The sequence below is a fragment of the Desmodus rotundus genome, chromosome X (genome assembly GCF_022682495.2).
Source record: "Desmodus rotundus isolate HL8 chromosome X, HLdesRot8A.1, whole genome shotgun sequence".
In the NCBI taxonomy this organism is placed as follows: Eukaryota; Metazoa; Chordata; class Mammalia; order Chiroptera; family Phyllostomidae; genus Desmodus; species Desmodus rotundus.
Window position 1 is genome coordinate 57,906,227 of NC_071400.1, and position 14,719 is coordinate 57,920,945.

General features: G+C 39.7%; 1 protein-coding gene across 8 annotated transcripts in view; it reads left to right on the forward strand.

Annotated features, from left to right (window-relative positions):
- Positions 1-14,719, forward strand: part of MTM1 (myotubularin 1) — a 145,857-nt gene that overhangs the window by 116,159 nt on the left and 14,979 nt on the right. For 7 of the 8 annotated variants that reach the window (XM_045188181.3, XM_024551090.4, XM_024551092.4 and 4 more), the window contains 4 exons: positions 3,265-3,450; positions 6,492-6,698; positions 7,675-7,767; positions 8,382-8,495. In XM_045188181.3, the coding sequence (XP_045044116.1) occupies positions 3,265-3,450; positions 6,492-6,698; positions 7,675-7,767; positions 8,382-8,495 (600 nt within the window). The remainder of the gene's footprint in view (positions 1-3,264; positions 3,451-6,491; positions 6,699-7,674; positions 7,768-8,381; positions 8,496-14,719) is intronic. The other variant, XM_071220271.1, reaches the window with a different exon arrangement.

The following is a 14,719-nucleotide window of genomic DNA, read 5'->3' on the forward strand; positions in this document are numbered from 1 at the left end:
AAAGAAATAGAGTATAAAAAAAGAAAATAATGTTGAAATTATATACAAAGTAATCAGGAAGTGAAAGCAGGAAATTAATTCTAAATAAAAAATACTGCTGCTATTTGTGTTAACCTTTAAAAATACATTTCTGATTCAACAATTATTTATTGAATGCATACTTTTCTAGGCTTTGGAGGCAGAACAGTGCACAAGTCAGACAAAGCCTTTTCTTTTTCTTATTAATACAATATTTATTTGTCTTCCCTCTGTCGAACCCTGAGCAAACCCTTTCCCCAGGTTGCCTGGGGAGGTATAGAAAAAGAAACAGGGTCGATGAGACACAGGCGAAAAAATTATTGAAGAAAAAAAAGAAAAAGTACAAGGTGGAGACGACTCCTATGCATGGCAAGGAAGATGAAAAAGGTCGCCACAAAGACTTTACTGAAACATGTAGTCTGTCTGGAGGGCTCAGCAAATATATATGTGTGTGTGTATATATATATATATATATATATATATATATATATATATATATATATATATACATATTTCTGTCTAAATAAAATATACCTTCATACCTAGAGTCTGTGGAGACCAAGGCTTCTGGCTTGTACATAGGCCTCTTGGTTTGAAGTTCAACTGGTAGCCTTATTTCTACTGCAGGAGACTTTCTATGTAACTAACCCTAGAAAAAACCCTAGGATGTCTTGGCCCTTCTATCCTGAGCTACAAGTTTATATTCCTTCCGTTGTTATAATTAAAAAGGAAAGGGGCATAAAGTAGTGATGGCACATTTTTCTGGTGCCTTCAGCTTTGCTCTTCAGTTCCAAGCACGTTTCCCTGTCCTCTTCCTACAGACACTCTGAAGGTAGTATAATGTTGCTTTGATGACATTTTTTTCTGAGTTCACACATTCATGTGTTTTATGATGTTAATTAGCATCCCTTCATTTCAGCTTATAGAACATTGCCTTCTTAGGAAATCTCTCAAATATTTAAATTTTTCTTAAAGAACCAGAGGCCACATGTTCCATGGCATTTAAAAACATTAAGGAGAATGCAGCTAGGTTCCTAAACAAAATCATAGCATTTCTTCTTCTGTATGTGGAAAACGGGCATCTTCGTCAAGCTGTGAAGGTGGTGATGACTGCCCTAGCAATTAATGCTTGTAGGTGCTGCAGTAGGTGGCAGCTATCTTATCTCCTCCTGAAACCTTTTGTGCTTTGAGGTCCCAGTATGTGCAGTGCTCTGTCCTTGGTGTTTACATAGCAGTAAGTCATGGTGCACTAGAAAAAGGTTCAGTTGTTGAAGTCAAACGACTTACATTCTACTGATTACTTGCATGACTTTGGGGATAGTTATATAGCATTTCTTCTGATTTGGAAAATGGGAACGGTAATACCTATTTTGTAGCATTGCTATAACAGTTAAATAAAAGTATGTGAAGCAAAATAAAATCACAGTATCTGGGACATCATAGGGGCTCAATAAACAGTGGCTGGTGTTAGTTGTTATAGAATATGGCATTTTTTAATCCTGTGAGACCTAGGTAGTGTTATCCCTATTCTACAGAAGAGGACACTGAGCCTTAGAGAGGTTAGGTGCCTTTCCCCACATTACACAGAACGGAAGGACTGAAGCTGAGCTGTCAATCTTGGTCTGTCTGACTCCAAAGCCTGTTGTTTTCCTCTGGCCTGTTGTGTCCCATGTAAGCGCTATTACAAAGCCTGTGCCTCCCCCTGAAAATTACTGTTATTAAACTGATGGAGAACAAGGACTATTCAGAACCTATTCTTGTCTTTCCAGATCTGGAAGAAGAGCTAGAAATTCTAGAATATTTTGAAAAGGATATTTTCTCACAAACACACATCCCCCCAGGATTGCCAGCCTGCCATCCTTTTTCTAGCTGAAGGTGTGACTAATGTCGTTGAGGCTTAGTGTTAGATACAAAGTCAAGTCCCATTAGTCATTGTATCTAACTTGCAAGGTTTGGGGTTGAAATTTAGAAGACTAATAACTTTTCAAATATTTGGATAAGTTACTGATGAAGTAGGAAACACAAAGTCTCTGACATTTCTCATAGCATTATTTTTTCTGAAATATCTCCTTGGGCGAGGGAAACAAGAAAAAATAAACAAATGAGACTACATCAAACTAAAAAGGTTTGCACAGCAAAGGAAACCATAAACAAAACAAAAAGGCATCCTACTGAATGAGAGAAGATACTTGCCAATGATACAGATTTCATAAGGGGTTAATATCCAAAATCTATAAAGAACTCATACAACTCAATACCGAAAAAGAAAAGAATATATGGGCAGAAGACATGAATAGATACTTCTTCAAAGAGGCCAGTAGATATATGAAAAGATGCTCAACATCACTAATTGTCAGAGAAATGCAAATTAAAACCACAATGACATATCACATGACACCTGTCAAAATGGCTATCATCAATAAATCAATAAACAAGTGTTGGTGAGGGTGTGGAGAAAAGGGAACCCTCATGCACTATTGAAGAGAATGCAGATTGGTGCAGCCACTATGGAAAACAGTATGGAGGGCCATCAAAAAATTAAAAATGGACTGGCCTCATGACCCAGTGATCCCACTTCTGGGAGTGTATCTGAAGAAACCCAAAATAATCACCCAATGTTCTTTGCAGTATTGTTTTCAATCGGCAAGATATGGAAGCAACTCAAGTGTCCATCAATAGATGAGTGGATAAAAATGTTGTGGTACAGATGTACAATGGAATATTACTCAGTCATAAAATAGAATGAAACCTTACCATTTGCAACAGCATGAATGGACCTAGAGGGTATTATGCTAAGTGATATAAGTCAGTCAGAGAAACACAAATGCCATATGTTTTCACTTATATGTGGAATCTAAAGAACAAAGGAAACAAACAATCAAAATCAAAACAGACTCATAGATACAGAAAACAGACAGATGGTTGCCAGAGGGAAGAGGGCGTGGAGGGACTGTGCGAAAAAGGTGAAGGGATTAAGTACACATTCGTAGTTACAAAATAGTCATGGGGATATAAAGTACAGCATAGGGAATATAGTCAATAATATTTTAATAACTGTGTGTGGTGCAAGGTAGGTACCAGAAATATGGAAAGGAACACTTTGTAAATATATGATTAGTCTAACCATTGTGCTGTACACTTGAAACTAATACATAGTAATATTGAATATAAACTGTAATTGAAAAATAAAGTTAGAAAAACAGAAATAGAAAATGCAACTGACTGTGTGTATATCTTGTTTCTTAGGCAACAGGAGGAGGATATGAAAGTGACGATGCATATCATAACATTGAACTTTTCTTCTTAGACATTCATAACATTCATGTTATGCGGGAATCTTTAAAAAAAGTCAAAGACATTGTTTATCCTAATGTAGAAGAATCTCACTGGTTGTCCAGTTTGGAGTCAACTCATTGGTTAGAACATATCAAGGCAAGTATATTTTTTTAAAAATCAGTAATTATTTAGTGAAACAAGAATTTTTAATCCTTAAATTTAAACATATTGAACAGTGAGAGATGAAATATTTGTAGTATAGGATTCTGCATTTGGCAGATTTGTATTTCCTTAAAATTTGCTTACCAAAATTAAAGACTTCACATCACCTCCAGAATATTTTAATGTCTTTAGAGATGTCCCTTTCCAACTCACTAGTAGTAGTAGTTGAATCTTTCATGCAGTTTTATTTAGGAATAGCCAGTTTATTATCTAACCATTACTGGGTATGACCCTCAAGGGCCTTGAGAGAGATTGTTTTTTACTGAAACCAATCTGAAATTTTAAAGAATAAATTCTGTGTTTTGATTATTTCAGTCCTTCAACCGGATAAAGGCATCAAAAACCTCCATTCTTTTAAAAGCAAAACAGCTATGTAAGCAAACTAATACTTTTATAAGCTGCCATTTAATTCTATAAACAAACAAAAAGCCTACTTTAAATAGATGAATTATTAAGATAGATTATTTTCTAGTGAAATTTTATTTTCCAGCTCAATAGGAATCATCTTTTTATTTCACCTATCTTTCATTTTTTCTTAATTTATCATTCTCAAAAATGAATTGCAAAAATATTACTTGTGACAACTAGATGTAATGTGGTGCCCTGGATTACAAGAAGGACATTAGGTAAAAAGTAAGAAAATCTGAATAAAGTGTGGACTTTTAAAAATAAAGTAACAAATTTCTTAACATTTTAATAATTATCAACATTGGTTTATTAGTTGTAACAAAAGTACCATATTATATGATGTCAACAATAGGAAACTGGGTCAAGCATATGCTAAAAGGTGAAAATCCCCTTATCTGGCCTGTAAGGGTCTACACTGGACCTGTCTGGCCAGTGATTTTTCTACTATATCACTGTTATTGGTTGAATTGTGTCCCCCAAAATTGATATGTTGAAGTTCTGTCCTCTAGTACCTCAGATTGTGACCTTAATTGCAACTTGGGGTCATTGCAGATGGGATTAGATAAGGTGAGGTCACACTGTAGTAGTATGGGCCCCTAATTGAATAAGGCTGATGTCCTTATGAAAAGGGGAAATTTGGACACAGAGACAATGCTCAGGGAGAATACCATATAAAGACTGGCATTATGTTGCCACAAGTCCAGAAACTAGCAGAAGGTAGGAGACAGGCCTGGAATAGGTTCTTCCTTGGAACTGGATCTTGGACTTCCAGCTTCCAGAACAGGGAGGCAATAATGTCTGTTGTTTAAGCCCCTAGTCTGTGGTACTTTGTTATGACTGCCCCAGCAGACTTAAGAGAATCACTTATGTGAATAGGAGTTTGAAATGCAGTTTTCCTTTTGGTGCTTTTTTTTTTTTTTAAATATCTAGTTGAGAAAAGAGCAGTGATCCCTTCCACTGAGAACGTGCTTTTTTCTGAGGAGCCGCAGTTGTGTGGATGCGGGTAGACTTTTTACACGGGGACAAGTTCTTCCAACATTTTTACCTGCACGTTCCGAGACAGTCGGGCGCATCGGTCCTTTCAGCAGAACCTGCCTTAGGCACTTAACCTTTCATGGCTCAGGCACCCCAAGACAAAAAAAAAAAAAAAAAATGGCCCAAATGGAAGAACAGATCAAAGCTCCAGAAAAAATACAACTAAGCAGCAAACAGATAGCCAACCTATCAGATGCACAGTTCAAAACACTGGTAATCAGGTTGCTCACAGAATTGGTTGAATTTGGTCGCAAATTAGATGAAAAAATGAAGGCTATGCTGAGTGAAATGAAGGAAAATGTACAGGGAACCAATAGTTACGGGAAGGAAACTGGGACTCAAATCAACAGTGTGGACCAGAAGGAAGAAAGAAACATTCAACCGGAAAAGAATGAAGAAACAAGAATTCAAAAAAATAAGAAGAGGCTTAGGAACCTCCAGGACATCTTTAAACATTCCAACATCCTCATCATAGGGGTACCAGAAGGAGAAGAGGAAGAGCAAGAAATTGAAAACTTATTTGAACAAATAATGAAAGAGAACTTTCCCAATCTGTCAAAGGAAATAGACTTCCAAGAAGTCCAGGAAGCTCAGAGACTACCAAAGAAGTCGGAGCCAAGGAGGAACACACCAAGGCACATCATAATTACATTAGCCAAGATTAAAGATAAGGAGAGAATCTTAAAAGCCACAAGAGACAAGGGGACAGTTACCTACAAGGGAGTTCCCATAGGACTGTCAGCTGCTTTCTTAAAAGAAACTTTGCAGGCAAGAAGGGGCTGGAAAGAAGTATTCCAAGTCATGAAAGGCAAGGACCTACATCCAAGATTGCTGTATCCAGCAAAGCTTTCATTTAGAATGAAAGGGCAGATAAAGTGCTTCTCAGATAAGGTCAAGTTCAAGGAGTTCATCATTACCAAGCCCTTATTATATGAAATGTTTAAGGGATTTATCTAAGAAAAAGAAGATAAAAAATATGAACAGTAAAAATGACAGCAAACTCACAGTTATTAACAACCACACCTAAAACAAAAACAAAAGAAAACTAAGCAAACAAGTAGAACAGGAAAGAGTCACAGAAATGGAGATCACATGGAGCGTTATCAGCAGGGGAGTAGGAGGGGGAGAGAGGGGGGAAAGGTACAGAGAATAGTTAGCATAAATGGTAGGTAGAAAATAGACAGGGGGAGGTTAAGAATAGTATAGGAAATGTAAAAGCCAAAGAACTTATCTGTATGACCCATGGACATGAACTAAAGGTGTGTGTGGGGGGAATGTGGGTGGGAGGGGTGTGCAGGGTGGAGGGGAATAGAGAGGTGGAAATGGGACAACTAATAGCATAATCAATAAAATATATTATTTTAAAAAATATGTCTAGCTGCATTGAATGCAGTTTCTGTGGAGGAAGAACAACAGATCCTGCAGCTCCTGGTTTTTCATCTTTGGGACTTTTTCTAGGGTTAAAAACTACCACTTCAGATTGAAGCAGTACCTTGCAGCTACCAACTGATTTGCATGTGTTTCTTTGCTAGCTTGTTTTGACAGGAGCCATTCAAGTAGCAGACAAAGTTTCTTCAGGGAAGAGCTCTGTGCTAGTGCACTGCAGTGATGGATGGGACAGGACTGCCCAGCTGACGTCCCTGGCCATGCTGATGTTAGACAGTTTCTATCGGAGCATTGAAGGGTTTGAAATATTGGTACAAAAGGAATGGATAAGTTTTGGACATAAATTTGCATCTGTAAGTAAATAATAAAGCTGATTTTTAAAATGTCAGATCACTGCCATTTGGGGTTTAAAACCTAGTTGTTAAACCATATCTTGATATTTAAAAAGAAAATCTGAGGAGTGTAATGAATAACACTTTACAGGTTTGAAAATGTGTGATGCATTGGCCTGGAAAGTGTCTTTAGGAGACATGTTTATCCATGTGCACTATTTGCACTTTCCCTTGAAAGTAAAACAGAGAGTCTGCATGGAAATGTTTAAATTGAAATTATAGCTATCAGAGCCAAATATATTTTATAGAAATGCTAGACTTTCAGTTAAGGCTTTTGTCATTATTTTTCTCTGATATACATTTTTACAATTGAGAGAATGTATTAAAATTCCTATTTCCAGGTCTTGTTTCCAGACACCCTTTGAAGAAGCATTTTTCACAACCTCTCCAGATGATACTCAGAAACACTGCTGTGTGTAACCTTTTAGCCTTCATCCAAATTTTATAAGTAATGTGAATAACATTTTTAAGTAAAAAGATCATTGTTTAGAAAATGAATAAATGATGAGGATTTTTTGTCATATTTTTAAGAGAGAAAAAACTTAATTTTAATTATAATGATCACACCCTTTTGTGTATGGTTTCAAGTCCTGAAACTTTATAACTGGCCCCTTAGCAACTGGTAAAATACTCTGCAAGATAATTCGGTTGGTCCCATCTACCTGCAGCTGCCTAGGACTCAGACAAAATTCCAATCAGATGAAATAGTTGTTATACTCACAAATGATGATTTGCCAATTTCTATTTGTATTTATGAAAGTTAATATACTTGATTTTTGTTATTCCAAAACCTTATATTATTTTCTATATTGCCAAGGAAAAATATACTATTTACTCTCTGAGAGACCTGGCATTTGGAAAGCAGATTGCTGAGTTGTATTGTCACATTTTGTGAGTTATATGATTTCTCAGTTTTATACCCATCAATTTATTTCAGAGAATAGGTCATGGTGACAAAAACCACGCAGATGCTGACCGATCTCCTATTTTTCTCCAGTTTATTGATTGTGTATGGCAAATGTCAAAACAGGTAAGGGATATATAGGATAAAATACATTCAACCTAATGTTTAAATAGTTTGATGTAATATATGGGATTTGCCTCCAAATAATACAGGACAGAACTAAGAGCTGCAACCAATAATTTGCGAGTAATTGCGGGTAATGGGTACACGGATTTCCCTTTTTTATTTCTGCTACTATTTATATGTCTAGGATTTTTTCATAATAAAGTTTTAAAAATTCAATACTTAACTATATTAACTATACTAATGAAGGAGCAATGGAATTGACAATACCAATTTATCTTTTCCATCCATTCTATACTAGCATTTGTATATAGGTGTGTCTGCTAATTTATAATACCTTAAGTAATTAAACTACCCTGTATGCCCTGTACACTCAGGAAAACCCAGAAAATCGGCTTGTATTCCTCCATTTCTTTTTTATTCCTTTACTTGACCCTTATTTAAACTTCTCAGTCCTATGCAAAGCACCGACAAAAGAGTATGGGACCTATGCCAATTGCAGCCTCTGCTGTCCTTCCTTGAAGGCAAAGGGTGGTAAAGCTTATGCACCTCTTTGCAGTCGTATAAAAGGTCAACCAGAGTTTTTATGTTTTATTTGCTTGTTTGTTTTTGTGTAGTTCCCTACAGCTTTTGAATTCAATGAACGATTTTTGATAACAATTTTGGATCATCTGTATAGTTGCCGGTTTGGTACTTTCTTATACAACTGTGAATCCGCTCGAGAAAGACAGGTGAGTGAAAATGATAGTCTTTTTACCTATATGTGTCCAGTGTGCCATGAAATACAAAAAATTTGATAACTTGGTTTATGGTAAACACAATGTTTCTCGTTTTTTTACCCTAAGTCTGGGTGTTTTCATTTCAACCAGGGTTTGTTGAGTGTCTGGTATTTATTGCAGGGGTAAGACACTGACTTTACCCTCAGGGAGTAGGAATAACTTTATAGATATGCAAGGTCTCCCCCCCCATAAGAGCCATAAAAATTTCAGTAAACGGAATCTTGTAAGGCATAAACTCGTAAGAACAGGAAAAATGAGAAAGGATACGTCACAGCAAACTTTTGGAAGCTGGAAAGCTATTAGGTAAATGTTAAATATATTAGTTTGAGAAAAGTGAATCTAAAACCAGCAGAAGAGAGGCCAATAATCAGCCCACTTTACATTGCAGGAACCCCAGATGACTCAAGGACTCTGGGGTGAAGGTATACCAGGTATGTGGGTTCAAGGGACAAGAGTAAGATAAACTGAAGGTCTGTTTAGAATAAACAGTTAGCTTCCCCAGATACCCTCTACCTCTCTATGGAACTGAGGACTCTGACAGAGGTTTCTTTGTGAGAGAGGGTATAGGTGGGTCAGGGGAGTGATGTGATGCATGTGAGCTGGCTTGTGAGAGCCCCAGCTCATTTCCTCTGCTGACTCCCAGCATTCTGGCAGCAGGTCCTTAGTTCCCAGGTAGCAGCATGAAAGAAGTTTCTCTGTTGGCGAGGATTGGGAGAAAGTGCAGCACCCATTCATTGCTGGTAGGGGTATAAAATGGTGCAGCAACTGTAGAAAACACTCTGGTGGTCCCTAAGAAAGCTAAATATACAATTAGTGTGTGGCCCAGCAATATCTGTGTCTATATCTATATCTGTGTCTGTGTGTGTGTGTACCGTATTCTTTGGACTATAAGACGCACCAGACCATAGGACACACCTAGGTTTCAGAGGAGGAAAATAGGGGAAAAAAACCCACTCCACCTCCCCCCCACCCAGCGAGCCACATAAACTACATTTGGACTATAAGATGCACCCCCATTTTCCTCCCAAGTTTGGGGCGGTGCGTCTTATAGTCCAAAAATATGGTGTATCTGTGTGTGTGCGTGTATATATGTATATATATACACATACACACACACATATACATAGAGAGAGAGAGAGATAACTCCCCAGGAGAAATGAAAATAGAGGTTGAAACAAAAAACTTGTGCAGAGATGTCCATAGCAGCACAACTAATAATAGCCAAAATGTGGCAACAACCCCAATGTCCATCAACTGATGAATAGATAAACACAGTATGGTGTATTCACACAGTGGAATATTATTAAGCCCTAAAAGGGAATGAAGTTGGGTACATGCAACAGCATGGATGAACCTTGACAATATTATGACAAGTTAAAGGAGCCTGACACAAAAGGCCACATATTGTGTGATTCTGTCCATATGAAATATCCATAATTACAAGTTCATAGAAACAGACTGTTGATCAGTGGCTGAAGGGGCTGGCAAGAGAGGAGAACTGGGGAAGTAATAGGTTAATGGACACAGGGTTTCTATTTGGGATGATGAAAATAACTTGAAACTTGATAGAGGTGATGGTTGCACAACATTGTGAATATACTAAAAGCCACCCTGTTATACACTTTAAAATGTTGAGTTTTATGGTATGTGAACGCCACCTCAATTAAAACAAAAAATCATCTCTGGGGAAACTTGACTAGTCCATGAAGAAGGACCTACAGATATCAACACCTAGCGTTCCTCACAGTGAAGCTCAAGTTGACAACGCTCATACACTCAGAACTTCCAATCACCTCTTCAGTCCTTCATTCTTACATAATAGCAGACAACCAAGAGAGAGAACAGCTGGAAAAAATAGTTACCATGTAGTGAGGGGAGAAAACGTAGACAAGAATCTAGTACTTAATATCCCAAGAAAGAGAAGAAAATATAGGTACCATGAAATAATAACAGAATATTATCTGCAAAGAACATTTACAGATCAGAAAAGAACTTGAAGTTAAAAATACTATATCGGGATTGTACCAGGTTCTGAGATGGCTACAGAGTAGCTGGAAGGTCTGTCCACTTGCTCCCAGCCCTGGATCAGTCTTGTTGACACCACAGAGCAATCAACTCAAAAATCCAGCTAAGTGTGAGTGACAGCAGGTGTGAGAGAGCATGTGTGCAGATGAATGTGTGGCTGTGTGTGTGCAAGTGCCTGCCCACCTGCGAGGGCACTTGTGGATGGGTGACCCAGGCTCTCCTGGAACAGCTGCTGCTGCCACTGCCCAGCCCAGCACATCTGGCTGCACAGATTTGGAGCAGGAGCCAATTAGAGGAAATTACAGTATCCTCATTGGGAAGAAGACGCTGAAGCAGCCACACCTCTGCACCCAGACTTGTCTCTGTGCCCTGCACCCCAGACTGAGCTATGTACCCGGCCACCACCAGGAGCCAGGATCCAAGGGCTTCAGTACTTGCCAGGGAAGGGACTGTCACCTCCCTTGCCATGGGTGCTGCTAGAATCACAAATGGGACAGGGTCAGACTGAGGAGACTGCAGTTCAGCTGAGGAGCCAGGAGTGCTGGAGGTGGAGACAGGTGGCCAGGGAGGTGCTGGCAGGAGTGCAGCAGTGGGAACCAAAGGCTGAGACTCACTGGAGGGAGCAGGGCAAGCACCCCATCACTGTCCAGTGTTATAGTTTTGCTGCTGGACGATATGAGACTTGAAAGAAGACAGTGCATACCAGATATAATGTATTCATTTGGGAGAAAGGGCGAGAGGCATTGGTGTGAGAGAGAAGTGTTGATAGGTAGCTTCCTGTATGTGCCCCAACTGGGGATCCAACCCATACATAGAAGCCCTCTCAAGGCAGAGGTGGTCATGGTAGGGGTTAAGCTCCTTAAGCAGACAGAAGGGGGAAAGTTCCCACCATTGGATGGGCCAATAAAAGTCAGGACTCAAATACAACAAGAAAGTCTGTATAACCCACAAAAGGGACATTCCCAGAACATCTGGATCAGGAGATCAGTGAGTGTACCATGGGGGCACTCTGTTCTGGAGAGAGATGAAAACTGCTAGAGACAAACCCACCATCTTTTTTCTCTTTTCTTTTCCCCTTGAAGGGGCAAAGCACAGGCTTTGTCTTTACAGCTACCCACCTTGGGACCCAGCAAGGGGAGTGTGATGCAGACTGGAGTCATGCAAGGAGAGTCTGGAGTGTGAGGCACTGAGGAGAATCTTAGGAGAGCGGCTGTGGGGTTTTAGGGGCCTGAATATACCTGAGCTCTACAGCAGCCATCTTTCCTGAGGGGAGCTAGCCCCTCCCTGGGGAGAATCAATTACCTTACCCTGGGGGATGCCACTCCCCCCACCCTCCGTAAATCCCCTTGCCACAACCTCTGAAATCTTGTTTGCTCCACTCTGCAACTATTTTTGTTCTTTCTTCAGTTTTGCTCTGTCTTGGTATTCTGTGGTTTTGTTGTTTGTTTTTTTGTTTTGTTTTGTTTTGTTTTTTTGGTGGGGGGGTGTTCTTTCTTTTCTCCCATCCTGCATCTTAACCCTTGCTGAAGAGACAGCAACATAAACAGACTCAGGGGTCATCAGAGACTGGAGGTAGGATGCAGCCAATCCATACACTATTCTGGGAAACAGACTGGTGTTTCCTCCTCACAGGAGAGCCACAGAAACACTCTCCTAGCATCCAGCAGACCCAAAATCTGGGCTCTGGAAGCCTACTAGGGGCCATGCCCTGCTGAGTACAGGAAAATTATCCCTGACAGACTCAGACAAGTGGCTCAGGTTAGGGGGAATACACCCACCATATTCCCTGAAGTCTGAAATGCATCTGACATGGGAGATCCAGGAATCACAGCCCCCTGTTTGCAACAAAAGTCCTCGCAGAAATAGTTAGGTCTGCAACTAGTTTAAGATTCACAGCAGGCCAGCAGGCAGAGATAAGTCTATTTCTTTTGCCAGATTGGGGAAGTTCTCCTTCATTATGTTTCCAAATGTTTTCAATTTCTTGCTCTTCCTCTTCTCCTTCTGGCACCCCTGTGATTTGGATGTTGGAATGTTTAAAGTTGTCCCTGAGGTTCCTGAGCCTCTCCTCATTTTTTTGAATTCTCGTTTCTTCAAACTGTTCTGATTGAATGTTTATTTCTTCCTTTTGTTCCAAATCATTGATTTGAATCCCAGCTTCCTTCCCATCACTGTTGGTTCCCTGTATATTTTCCTTTATTTCACTATTCATAGCTTTCACTTTTTTTTTCTATCTTGCGACCATACTCATCCATTTCTGTGAGCATCCTGATTACCAGTGTTTTGAACTGTGCATCTGATAGGTTGGCTGTCTCTTCGTCGCTTAGTTGTATTTTTCGGGAGCTTTGATCTGTTCTTTCATTTGGGCCATATATTTTTTTGTCTCAGCACACCTGTTACGTAATAAGGGCGGAGCCATAGGTATTTGCCAGGGTGGGACAACCCACGTTGCTGTTTTGCCACAGAATGTGGTGGAGGAGTCCAAGAGGGAACAATGCCACTTGCTCAGCTCTTGGCCAGCTTTCAGTCACTTCCTCCACTACCCACAAGCAAATTGGGCCCTTCAGGTGCTGATTCCCAGGTGGGTGGTTTTATGTACATTCTAGGATCCTGTGGGTCTCTCCAATGAACTCTCCTGTGAGGCAGGGAGTTTCTCCGGCCACCTCTATCCCCACAGGTATTTTCAGTCAGGGGTTTTGAGGCTTTATTTCCCCACAATGGAACCCTGGGTTGCATGGTCAGTCTTGCTCTCCAGTTGTTCCTCCCAGTTTATCCACATGAAAATGTCAGACCACCTGGTCCACCAGCCGCCACCTGCCCCAAGTCCCTTTTGCCCCAGCTCCCCATCTCTGCCCCTCCTACCGGTCTGGATGAATGTTTCTTTTTTAACTCCTTGGTTGTCAGACTTCCATTAAGTTCAGTTTCCTGGTAGTTCTGGTTATTTTTTGTTTTTAAATTTTTTGTTGTCCTTTTTTTTGGTTATGCGAGGAGGCAAAGTATTTCTACCTACGCCTCCATCTTTGCCGGAAGTCCCTAACAGAGAATGTTAATGGCAGCAAGGGAGTAACAGTTAGTAACATACAAGGGAGCTCCAAAAAGGCTATCAGTAGATTACTCAACCGAAACACTACAAGCCAGAAAGGATTGGCATGAAATATTCCAAGTAATGAAAAGCAGGAACCTGCAGCCAAGACTACTCTACCCAGCACTGCTCTTTTTTAAAAATGGCAAGTGAAATAAAGAGCTTCCCAGACAAAAGAAGGCTAAGAATACACCTCTACCAAGCCAGCATTGCAAGAGATGCTAAAGGGACTGCTTTAAGAAGAAGAAATGAGAAGGGCAGGAAGGGAGGAACACAGGTACAAAGGGGAAAATGGCAATGAATAAGTATCTACCAATAAGAACCTTAAATGTAAATGGCTTAAATGCCCCAATCGAAAGACATAGGGTAACTGAATGGATAAGAAAACAACCTGCGTATAGCTACCTATAAAAGACCCATCTCAGAACAAAAGATATACACAGGCTAAAAATGAAGGGATAGAAAAAAATTCCCATGCAAATGGACATGGGAAAAAAGCTGTGGAAGCAATCCATATATCAGGCAAGATAGACTTCAAAAACACACCATAATAAGAGACAAAGAAGGTCACTACATAATACTTAAGGGAGTAATCCAACAAGAGGATATAACTCTTGTAAATATACAAGGCCTGTCTAGAAGGTATCCAGCTATGTGATATGAAAGATAGACACATGTATTGAAGAAGATACAAGAAACATTGTACATAGGACAGTGTGACAACTCTGTCCCTTACAAAGTAGGCATGTTGGGACCTCACACACTACTCCCTATCACCATCAGCTGCCCTGTCATATTTTTCTGATTCTCATCAGTGGTCTAAAATCTCTACGTTTTCAAAGGTGATTTTACTTTTGGGAAAATCAGAAGTCACAGGGTGCCAAATCTGGGCTGTAGGGGGCTGAATCTCTTGGGTATTTGATGTTTTGCCGAAAAACTGCACGGGATGTGCATTGTCATGATGAAGCCGCCAGTCACCAATTGTCTATAGCCACAGCCTTCTAATCATCTGAATAGCTTCCGTGGAGGAATGTTCAAGTTTAATGCAAAATTTGATGCAGATCTGTTGCTC